Below are 12,778 nucleotides of genomic sequence, written 5' to 3'. Positions count from 1 at the left end.
TCTCAACATTGTATAGTGATCCTAAAGCAGTTGTGGTTACCAATGGATTAGGTTCGGATAGCTTCAGTGTGGGTTGGGGCTGGCGTCAGGGGTGTCCCCTCTCGCCATTGTTATTCACGCTAATAATTGAACTACTAGCAGAAGCTATACGAGCTGATCCTAGTATAGTGGCCCCAAGGATTGGTACAGGTAAACATAAAATTACCCTTTATGCAGATGATGTTCTTCTATTCCTCAGTAACCCTTTGATGTCCATACCTCGCTTAATCCAAGTTATTAATACATTTAGTGCATTCTCAGGCTATAAAATTAATTTTTCAAAATCGGAGGCTATGCCAATGGGTGGCCTTGCTGTGATACCCCGCTTAGCGGACGGTTCCCTTTTTCCCTTTCGCTGGTCCCTGGAGGGTTTCTTATATTTAGGCATTTTTATTACTCCAGTATTTGGTCAGTTGTATAAGGCTAATTTTGTGTATTTATTGGAAAGGATAAGGCAGGACCTCCAGCGATGGGGAGACCTGCCAATTTCCTGGTTGGGTAGAATAGCATTAATCAAAATGAATGTCCTGCCCCGTCTCGTATATCCTATGAGAATGCTTCCGGTGATGCTGCCGAGGACAGCTTTATGTAAATTATACGGCTGGCTGAGTTCCTTTATCTGGAATCATAGGTGGCCCCTCATTAAGCTGAAGAAGCTACAGCTTCCATAGGCAAGGGGTGGATTGGACTTCCCAGATTTTAGGAAATATCAGTTAAGTTCCCTATTAAGTTACATAGCTGATTGGGTCTTGTCTGATCCACAATCAATCTGGTTGGACATCGAGGCTTCTCAAGTAAAATACCCACTTATTAACCTTTTATTCTCAGACAAGAGGAAAATCATTACAGATCACTGTAAAAACCTTATAATACTGAATACAATCAAGGCTTGGAATATAATGCGGCAAAATGAGGGTAATTCACATAAAACATCCCCCTATGCACCGATAGTGGGAGCATGGGGATTCCAACCGGGGTTAACAGATGCCACTTTTAAACTCTGGAGATCCAGGGGTATCTCATGTCTCGGGGATTTATTTAAGGATGGGGTCCTGATGTCTTTCGGACAGCTGCGTCAGAAATTAGGATTACCGAATGGAGATCTCTTTTGATACTTCCAAATTCGAGATTTTATACAGAAGACTACGTTATTAGATAGTCTTTATAAATCAGATAGAGAATGTAGTGTCCTACGATCAGTGGGGGTATCTTCCGTCAGTAATATTTATCATTTGCTGCATGATGAAGTATCGGGAGATATGGATAATCTGCTTAAAACATGGGTTCAGGATCTGGGACTAGAAATCTCCACAGAAACGTGGAATGATATCTGGGAAAATGCTAGAAGAATTACTATTTGTAACAGAACCCAGGCTATCCAGCTGAAGATACTTCATAGGGCCCATATAGCACTGGTTCGATTGGCAAAATTTAAGGCAGGAGCATCTCCAATGTGTCCTAAATGCAAAATAGAGGTGGGCACTCTTGTACATTGCTTATGGACCTGTCATAAGATCCGTGGATATTGGACTAAAGTAGCAAGTACCCTGACAGAAATTTTAGGAACGGAAATAAAAGTGGACCCCGTATCTCTCCTTTTGGGCTTTTCGAACTTTCCCTCCCTGGACACGTACGGGAAGAGACTATTTTCTATTCTTTCTTTCTGTGCAAGGAAAAATATTTTGATGAACTGGGTGGCGGAGGGCCCCCTGGACTTTCAAATTGGCACAGATTAATTATGGAATGTATTCCCCTTGATTTCCTTACAAATATGGTGCACCGAAAGACCGAATTATTTTATAAAATATGGTAGCCCTTTTTGAATTACATAAATACAGATATTTCGGCTATCCTAACAAGGGCTTTTATTTAATTGAGACTACAGACCTGGCTGGTCCGCGGCCCCTCGGGGGAGGAATCCCGCACGAATACGGGTTTTATCATATCTGATGTTAACACATCCCGAGCATGTAAGAGACTTAAATATACACCCTGGTTAGTTGTAGGTTAGATTAGTAGATAGTTGAGTTTTGTCTGTTTGTTCTTTTTTGTTGTTTTCTTTCTTTTTTCTGTTTTTTTTTGTTGTTTTGTTTTTTTTTGTCAAATTTTGGCTATTGTATATTTGAGCTAATTGTATATCAATGTTTATATCTGAGAGTTTTGTTTATTTTTGTAAACTTGTAAAAATGTTAAATTTCTAATAAAAATATCTATAAAAAAAAAGATTAAATTGTTCCGAAACTGTTACATTGCCTTTGTTACAAGTCTAGTAATACCTTGTTTTATGTTTTTAAATTTCTAATAAAAATATCTATAAAAAAAAAGATTAAATTGTTCCGAAACTGTTACATTGCCTTTGTTACAAGTCTAGTAATACCTTGTTTTATGTTTGTCCAACAGGATAAATTCTGTTCGGAGGCCTATAAGTTAGTGTTTTCTGATCCTGGCTATTCCTAATCTTTAGTCATATTGATTTTGCTTCCTCATGCTTTGAGTTAACATCCTTCCTCACTAATGTCCTTATGCCATCCAGTTTTTAGGCTACCTGTCTTTTTGAAATATTGTATATTCTGAGATATTTATTTCCCAATTTTAGTTATCTTTAACCATCTCTATGATGGCAATTAGATCTAAACTATGCATCTATTTGTAACAAGAATTAATATATTTTCTTGCTAATGCACAATTCCTTCAGACAAAGTGATTTCAATTTATTTACTACAGTTCCTTGCATGGAACCATATATTCTGATGTATTCTTAGTTCCTTCCTGTCCCACTCATTTTATGTTTTACCCTCATCAGTATACTTTTTATTGCCCCAAGTTTTGTCTATCATTTCAAAATCTTCCTTCATCTGAATCCTTCATTTTTCCATAGTTATTCACCATGTGTGTGTGCTCTGTTCTTCCTGCCTCACTCTGGTTACTGTAACCCTGCCCTGAACTATTATCTTGTTATTTTCCTTTAACTTTAAAAATCTTCTCTTATATGAATCCTTCCGCATTACTTACTCTAAGGGCCTCATTACAACCTGAGCTTTACAAATCAGCAGGACACAAGGGGTTTTAGGATTATTCAGGTGAAGGTTGTCTCAATGGTACAGCTCCCTCTTTTCTAAGTGTTGGTTTCGGTGCCTCATGAATCGAAACTTATATCTCCCACACCAACATTGAGTCCTGCATTCAACTTGTACCTTATTCACCCTATGCCAATTTGCTTCTGGTTAAAGTAGCAACCCAAAGACTACCTTTGTGGTTCCTCTTTTTAATTCAGTCTCTAGCTGTTCATACCACCTTCAAGCAGAACCTTAGTTCACTTACTTCATTGGTATCCATGGACTGAATTTTACTTAAGATCATCTGTGTCAATTTTGGTGAGCTTCATATAGGATTTCCTCTGTGAGCTTTAGCAAGTTACCTCATATAGTTCTCATTATCTGTGTACAATGCCTCTATGGTGTTCCACTCATGCTATCATGCATTCAGCAGTGGCAAAGTACTCACCACTGCCAGGATTCTCAGCACAGCGCTCCCATATTTAAACCCTGACCATTTCCCATGTCAAATACTGCCATAAGTTGCCCTTCACAGTGTGCATAATGGGAGGCAAACAAAAAATAATTGCTTCTGAGGGCATGTAAGTCCTAGGTGACACTAAGTAACACAAATACAAGTTCATATTTATATATGTATTGTTTACATCATAACTGTCTGATTAACTGTCATTTTAATGACAAGAATCAAACTACACAGGTTAACCATACAATTTTAGATTCCTGTTTACTCTTTTCCTAATGCCCAACATAGCATAAAGTTTTATCATTGTTTCGTGTAGGAGCACAAAACTAGTGTTTCTTGGCAATACCAGAAAAATACAAAGAAACAACAAACAAATAAAGCTGCATTTGCTTCTGGGAATAAACAGCAATTGCTTACCTTTTCAGCAACAACAAATTTCCAGTCAATGAATGATCACTGCACCCAGCTCACACCAATTGGAACCCAAAGTCAATTAAGCCCTGTTTATCAATCTTATTGTGGCCAATCTTGTCCTGCTCCATAATGCTGAAGTTGATGTTTCTCCCGTCCTTATCTTCATCCTCGCAGACTGCTGATGCTTCCAGCTCTTCAGAGTCAAACTGCCCTCACTGCCTGCTCCAGTTGTGCAGAATACAGCTTATCAGAAACATATCCTCTGTCTGGCTTTTACTGTAAGGCTATTCAGCAATAAATGGAGGTTGGTACAGGTCCTGGCCTGCTGGTGCATCTCTTCCTCCTCAATTTCTCTCTACCTTCATAGCACTGCAGCTATGAGAAACAATGCTGTTTCCTGCTGTTATTGGAAATATTGGTCATGGTTCCAATGAACCTGTATGGAAAATATCAGGAACAGAACAGGTTCTTATTAATGTGAGTAGTCAGTATTTGCATCACAGGAAATTATGATTTAGCCCAGTCTTCCATACAGTGGGACAAGGAGGATTCTGACAAGGAGGGCCATAGAATGCCTCATGTCGACCTTGCACATGAAGAAACTTGATCCAATGAATACAGCACCAATTATGTTGCACAAATAAGGTAAAAGATTGTAAGTGCTGGAGATTATTGTTATTTTGTCTGCCCACATTATCCAAGAAATGTAGAATTGTATTTAAGAGCATGTTGTTGAATACTTATAGTTCAAGGAGGGAAGAAGTCAGCTCTGTGTCATTTTGCAGCCTATGAGATCTTGGATTGCCTATGTGAATTATGTCTGAAGGTAAAACTTTTAAGGTCACATCTGATTATTTCTGCTCCAAAGAGAGAATTTGTAATGATCAGTGACATGGTCAAGATTACCTGTAACCAGGATTTGTATGCCAAATAGTTGGGCACCACATTAATTTCAAATGCAGGGTATTGTGATTAGAAATGCTATTAACCTGTATGGCATAAAATGCCTGGTTAATGCAATTTCTCCTGGAAGGACCTCACGTTACTCAAAATGTCTTGACAGCAGCAGTACAATGAAAGGTACTGGTGCACTCCAAAATAGAGAACTGCATTCCAAGTGGGTTGTAGATGTACCATGATGAGTGAGAGTGGTGTCTGACTGATGGCAACCTTCATGGATTGACAAGGGAGAGAGGTACAGATGATTGTTGTCTATGGAGTGTAAACTGAGATGTTGGGGACTGCTGCTCAATTTGGATGCCTGGGAGATCAGCGGTGAATTGGAGCTGCCAGGTACCTACTGTGACTTGAAGAATTGTCATTGTTTAGTTCCTCTCTGGCATATTAAACTGCAGATCAATGAAGCAAGATAAGCAATCCACTAGTTAGATTCTTACCTCATCTTTCAAAACGTGGTGGCAGAATTCAACTCTTATTTCTCAATGTCAAGTCTCTAATTTTCCCAACTTAATTGCCATTGCCTACATCATTCAGACACTGGAAAACTGCAGCTCGTGTTTGCAAAAAACTGAATCATTCCCCTCCCCATCAAGTTGTTATCTGGCCTGATAGAGATGTATTTAACCCAGATGCTGAAAAAGCAACACATCTTTCAGGACTCATGTTCTTGCTGGCAGTGAACATCTTACCAATTATTCTGTCCCTACAAGTAAATTTACTTTATTCCCCTTCTCTTGAATGGTTCTACAAGGATAAAATGGACACCCCCTTGTAAGATTTGATAGTGGCATTCAAAGTAATAAGGATTGTCAACAGAAAGAGAGAAATTGTTCCCATGGAAGGAAGGATTAAGAATCAGATGAGACAGATTGGAAAAAGAAGGAATATCAATTAAAAAAAATGTTTTTTATCCTGCAGTGAGTGCACGGGTCCAAAATGTACTGCAGAAGAATATGGTGGAGACAAGTTCAATCAAGGCATCTAAAAGGGAATTGAATATTATTTGAAAAGGAAGAAATTCACCAAAAGATTGTCAGACAGCACATTCCAAACCCATAAACACTTCCACCTAGGAGGACAAGGGCAGCACATACAGGAAAGATCACCACCTTCAAGTTTCCCTCCATACCACTCACCATTCTGACTTGGAAATATATCACTATTCCTTCACTGTTGCTGGGCCAAAATTCTGGAATTCCCTTCTTAATAGGACAACCGACAGCAGGTGGACTGTAGTGGTTCAGGAAGACAGCACCTTCTCAAGTGCATCTATGGATAGGCAATAAATGTTGGCCAGCCAGTGATGCCCACATCCCACAAATGAATAAAAATAAATGCAGGGTTACAGGATGGCATTACGTTCCATGACATTCTCTACGCTGTTACCTTTGAAGACAACAAATTTTTAAAAAAACTTTGTCTTTCGAACTACTTCCCTGTATGTTATTTGGAGCAGTGACTATTTGGATGAGATAGCTGATACTGACTTCCCCCAATTTTCCTGGTACAATAAGCAAATGGATATCAAGATGAGATCTGGGTGGCACAGTGGTTAGTACTGCTGCCTCACAGCGCCAGACACCTGGGTTCAATTCCCGCCTCAGGCGACTGACTGTGTGGAGCTTGCACGTTCTCCCCGTGTCTGCATGGGTTTCCTCTGGGTGCTCCGGTTTCCTCCGGGTGCTCCGGTTTCCTCCCACAGTCCAAAGATGTGCAGGTAAGGTGAACTGGCCATGCTAACTTGCCCGTAGTGTTAGGTAAGGGGTAAATGTAGGGAGGAGAAAGTGAGGTCTGCAGATGCTGGAGATCAGAGCCGGAGATGTGTTGCTGGAAAAGCGCAGCAGGTCAGGCAGCATCCAGGGAACAGGAGAATCGACGTTTCGGGCATAAGCCCTTCTTCAGTAAATGTAGGGGTAAGGGTGGGTTGCGCTTCGGCGGGTCGGTGTGGACTTGTTGGGCCGAAGGGCCTGTTTCCACACTGTAATGTAATCTAATCTAAGGGGTGGCATGTAGATGAGACATTCTTACTTCCCTCGAATGACCTGTCAAACTAGAATGGATTATGATTTGGAGATGCCAGTGTTGGACTGGGGTGTATAAAGTTAAAAATCACACAACAACAGGTTATACCACATCCAGGTCCAACAGTCCAACACTATCACCTGATGAAGGAGAATCGCTCCAAGAGCTAGTGTGCTTCCAATTAAACCTGTTGGACTATAACCTGGTGTTGTGTGATTTTTAACCTAGAATGGATTAAGGTTAGACAGCATTATGTGCATTTTATGTAATAGTTAGAATTGTTTCATTCGGAGTTACTTTTGGCATCAGATTTTACAACTTCTTCAAAAGATTTAGTCAAGCTTTTTCAGAGGTTATGGAGGCATATCCTAACAGCCTCATTGATTTACTATACACCATCTTGTTTTCAAATAATTTGTCAATAACTAATGATAAACTTACAAGGCTATACACTTCAGGTGATTGGTTTACCTCTTTTTTGAGATGTAGGGATCGCATAAAGCTCTCATCAATTTGTTAAATATATGAACCAGTAGATTACATAATGCAGGCCTTTTCATTTGGTACCCTAAACTGAATACCATCAGAGTCAAAAGTCTAAGCTGCTCTAAATGTCCTATTTTGGTTAGTACTGTTTTCACATCCACAACTGCATCATTTTAGCATTACACAAGTGAATTAGGAACAAATTAGGCCACTTGGCCCCTCAAGACTCGTCTGCCATTCAATGAGATCATGGCTGACCTGATTCTTCCAGATTCCTATATACTCCCAGTAACCATTCACCCCCTTGTTTGTCAAAAGTCTAAAATCTATGTTCTGGCACTGGTAACTCATACTCATCACCATTCGTGAAAATAATTAAATATTAACAACCATGCCTACATCTGAAGGACTCCTAAAGAGCTTTCTTCCATGGCTTAAATTTTCTCTGTTAGCACTGCGCAAATCTGCCCTGCAGAATCCTGAAGTGGTTCTGTACAGGCTCTGGTGACTCTCCTAAAGTGGTGACATTGGTGAATTTCACCAAAAAGGTGGCTTAAAATAGCTAGCCAGAGGTTAACAGCCAAAACCTATTTTACACATTTCATATGATTTTGCGACCATCAACTGAATCTGACACCTTATTCTTGTTACCTTGAAACGTGTTATCTTAAAAATATTTCCACATTATCTTAATTTAGTTCAGCACATCACTATTTTAACAAATATATTTCTTATGGCCTTAGATATTCATTGCTTCTTTATGCATTAGAACAGCTTTAATAGTACTTCATTTGCCAATTACCTAGTTAACATTCCTAAGTAATTATAGTCAAATCCTCTGTCAGTTTTATGCGTTCAGCCCTCTTACAATCAATGACATAGGTTAGCTTAACAATTTTCCTTACTCTATAGTAGGTAGAATGCAGCCACAGCAGTCCATGGACCAGGCCTTGGTAGACAGTCAGTGACAGATCATTATACAATCCAGTTTCAGAAAAGATCCAAGGTGGCTTTGCTATGTAATGCTGTATTCGGTTGTAAAATAAGGGCGGAGCTAATGTTTTGATCCACATTACTCCAAAAGGACAGTTATCGAAAAATGAGATGCCATTGCCACTGTAAAACAAAATACACAATTTATCTTTCATATAATGTTTGTTTCCACTGTGAAATTAATCAGTAAAGCAAACTACTAACTAGCTAGCTTCGATATTAATTGTGTCAAGCAATAAGATATAACTAAGATAAAGCAAGTTCTTGGGACTCTCATAGACACGCCTGTTAATCACCTCATCTTATGCTTAGGTACCTTATAGTGGTCAGGACTCAAATTCAAGTTTAAAAATTTCAGAGGACAAATACCTATTACTTGTCCCACAGCCCAGGTCTCATCATGAAATGGGTTGTTTTCAGCAAAGTCAATCCATTTTCAACTACTCATAACCTCCAGTATCACCTATTTAGCTTCTGTTCTTCCCTGGCTTACTTTATAAAATCCCTTTGTCTGCCTACTCTTTTTTTTCCCTCTCAAGGGTTCCTATCCACTTATCTACTCAGTCCTTTTCGATCACACCGTTCTGTCATCAAAATAAATACCACCTTTTTGAGGAAGTCTAAACAAAGAAGTCACCTCCTGACTCCCCAAAACCTGTCCATCATCTACAAGGCACAAGTCAGGAGTATGAGGAAATATGCCCCACTTGCCTGGATGGTGCAATTCTAACAACATTCAAGAAGCTTGACACCATCAAGGATAAAGCAGCCTGCTTGATTGGCATCAAATCCGCATGCATCCATTCCCTCCAACATTGACTCAGTAGCAAAAGTGTGTATTATCTACAAGCACTGCAGAAATTCTTTGAAACCCATGATTACTTCCATCTAAACGGGCAAGGGCATGCAGAAACATGGGAACACCATCACCTATAAGTTCCCCTCCAAACTTGATTTGGAAATACACTGCCATTCCTGACCGCATTGTGGGACAACCTACGGCACATGGACTGCAGCAGTTCAAGAAGGCAGTTCATCACCACATTCTCAAAGTTGATGAGGGACATGTAATAAATACTGGCCCAATCAGCAATGCTCACATTCCATTAATGAATTTTTAGAAAATCTGTTATGTCTGACCTCACTGCGCAGGCGCATGATCGATTTAATGGAGAGACTTCAGTTAGGAGCTAGTGAATACTGTTCCACGCCCAAATATAAACCAAAATGCACCATACAAATTGACCCTTACTAAAATGTGCAACTAATCTTCAATAAAAACATACCTTGCATTTTAATTCATAAGACGTTGAGAACATTTAAGAAGTTTTTATACTATTTCTAGTTGCACATCAAGTCAATTTCAAAGGTAGGAACAAAAATCAGAATGGCTACTGCATACTCCCATGGCTCATGATGCCCTTTCATACACGATGTTGAGGTGCCAGTGTTGGACTGGGGTGGACAAAGTTAAAAATTGCACAACGCAATGTTATAATCCAACAAATTTATTTGGAAGTACAAGCTTGTACTTCCAAATAAAACTGTTGGACGATAACCTGGTGTTGTGTGATTTTTAACTTTCATACAAATGATAATGCTGCATGAGAGAGTTACAACGAAGCTGGACTACATTTTCTGGCCAGGTCCCAGCTGCATTTAAGCTTTTAGAGGGTTTCTTACTGAGACTGAACATTACCAAACTTACCTAATAAATGACCTCAATATCTCTAATGTCACATTTCTGCCCCACTTTAGCATATGCTGTTCCCACAAAAACTTACCACTCAGCAGATATCCCAGAATTCACCAGCATTCCATACACCCATGCCATCTTTAAAATCCCATTGTGCACCTGAACAATTTATGTCAATCCACGCTGCCCTGCACAATTTCTGACAGTTGCCCCAAACATAGCAGACAGGGGCAAATCATACCCTGCCTTCCAGGCATTGTTCTGAAGGTCCTGTTCGATGAAGTGAATCACAGGAGGGCTTCCTCTCCCCCCAGAAACCAGCAGTGGAGGACACAAAATCAGATCATGCATGCCTGGCCCAAGTTTCCCACCAGGATCGTGGCTGTCTGGAGGAATGGAAGAAAGTGAGGACTGCTGATGCTGGAGATCAGAGTCAAAAAGTAAGGCACTGGAAAATTACAGTGCGTCAGGCAGTATCCAAGGAACAGGAGAGTCAATGTTTCAGGCATAAGCCTGTCATCAGGATGTCTGGAGGAATGCCCAGCTCTGTCGCAAGATCAAAATGTTCTCCACTCTGCCAGGCTAAGTTCCGCATCTTCTCTCTAATACCTCACACTCACTCTATCTCTGCTACTGTACTCACCTCCCATCAAGGTTCACACTCTACCACTTTCACGATTGCCTGCAACATTTTTCCTGCTTGCTCTCATACACCCTAACTCTCAATAATACAAATCCAGTGTGATCTCTGTGCTATCCGCTCACTTGCTTGAAATACTCCTATTTTGCATCAAAAGTATTAGCTATACCATCCATTTTTAATCCTATTGTATCTGCCTCTCCCTCATTCCAGATGAGTAACAGCCCACAATAGGGCAGAATGAGTCAAGATGGATGATGGGATGCCTGTTATTCAGCTACTCACTCCTTATAAGGCGAGGACCCTGACTGACTGCACAAGCATGGCCGTGACTAGTGTCAGTACTGTATCAAGGTCATCTGCATGAAGACTAACTCCCTTGACTTACTAAGGCCAGCTGACAACCATGGCAAGTTTCCTGGTTTTGTGTCTATGTTAAACAGCAAAGCAAGTCAGTGAGCACATCACTTAATTTAGTCTACTGTATTCACTGCTCACAATGTGATCTCCTTTACAGAGGGCAGGCTGGGTGACTGATTTGCAGAACACCTACATTCTGTCCACCAAAGTAACGTTGTGTTTCTTGTTGCCTGCTACTTCAACACACCACCCTGTTCCCTAGCCAACTTCTCTATCTTGGGTTTGCTTCAGTGCTCTGGTGAAGCTCAGTGCAAGCTTAGGGACTTCCACATGGGGACTCTGCAGACTTCAATATCAACTTCAACAAATTTAGGGCCTGGGCATCCTCTCTTACCTAGTTGATTTTAACCCTACTGCGAATCCTCTTGCAAGGATGCCTGCCTTGAAGAAGTTTTCCTCCTCTCTCTACAAGAATCTCAGGGAGTCCCTCTCCCACTGCATCTCCCAGGTCATTTCCTCTACCCTGAAGCTCTTCAACCATGTCCTGAAACAAAACTCGCTACTACAGCCACATTTGCTTCCTCAGTGCCTGCCTCCGTAACCAATTCATCCCACGCGGACTCTGGACCACCTTTAAACCAGCAGAGTTTGGACCCAAACAGGACAAACAGTACAGACTACAGATTCAAAAACACCAGCAACAGTTCTCCTTCAAGATCCTCCGCTCCATGCTTGCAGCAATGCGCCGGCACCTAACCTCGCTACAGTCAGACCTGCCTCAGCTGAGGGCCACACTCTCTCAGAATTGCAAAGGACCCACTCTGTTCTACATCCTCAGGAGAATTCATACTCTCAACAAACAGTATTTAAACTCCATCTCAAACATCAAAAACTGTAAGTACAACAAACTTTTATCTACCCACCTTCATAACCAGCGCTCCTCAAACATTCCAGAAGATTCCCCCTGCCTCTGGAACTGCTTGGACGCCATTAGCCATGCAGCTGCCACCCCCATGCTGATTGATGATGTCACTTCTGCCCCCATCATGGCCACTCCCACAACCACTTCCGCCCCTCACAATTCCTCATGCATCACACGTGACATCACTTCTGCTCCTCACATCATCACTGATGTCACACGCTTAGTGATTTCTGCCACCCCTACTGCCATGTCTGCCACCACTTCCGCCCCCACCAATGCCACTCACCTGCATTCTGCTGACATGCCCCCCACATATCCCACTGTCACCATTCCCGGCCCCCAGAACCTTGAGGGGAACACCACCCCTGCTCATGACTCCACCCCATTCCCTCCACCACCATACCCACTCCAGTTACATGCTCCAGCCCCACGTCCAGCTCCACACCTACACCAGGTCCTAGCTCCCAGCCCTGCTGAGTTTTCACCATTCCCCCTGACTTCCCCCTCACTGTGGACGAATGATCAGTCCTCAGCAAAGGCCTTTATCTTTATCCCCCTCTGTCCACGCATCAATGATTTAATGCGCATTGTGGATTCCTGATGAAGGGCTTTTGCCCGAAACGTCAATTTTCCTGCTCCTCGGATGCTGCCTGACCTGCTGTGCTTTTCTAGCACCACTCTGATGTAAACTTTGGTTTCCAGCATCTGCAGTCCCCACTTTTGCTGC

The 12,778-nt window shown here is 41.4% G+C and overlaps 1 protein-coding gene across 1 annotated transcript in view; it reads right to left on the bottom strand.

Annotated features, from left to right (window-relative positions):
* The window catches only part of LOC122542706 (cation channel sperm-associated protein subunit gamma-like), a 216,295-nt gene that overhangs the window by 99,939 nt on the left and 103,578 nt on the right, over nt 1-12,778 (bottom strand). The window contains exon 12 of the mRNA XM_043680685.1: nt 8,346-8,556. Coding sequence (XP_043536620.1) covers nt 8,346-8,556 — 211 coding nt within the window. The remainder of the gene's footprint in view (nt 1-8,345; nt 8,557-12,778) is intronic.

Source organism: Chiloscyllium plagiosum, chromosome 41 (assembly GCF_004010195.1).
Source record: "Chiloscyllium plagiosum isolate BGI_BamShark_2017 chromosome 41, ASM401019v2, whole genome shotgun sequence".
NCBI classification, from domain to species: domain Eukaryota; kingdom Metazoa; phylum Chordata; class Chondrichthyes; order Orectolobiformes; family Hemiscylliidae; genus Chiloscyllium; species Chiloscyllium plagiosum.
This window is presented reverse-complemented; position numbering and strand designations above follow the sequence as displayed.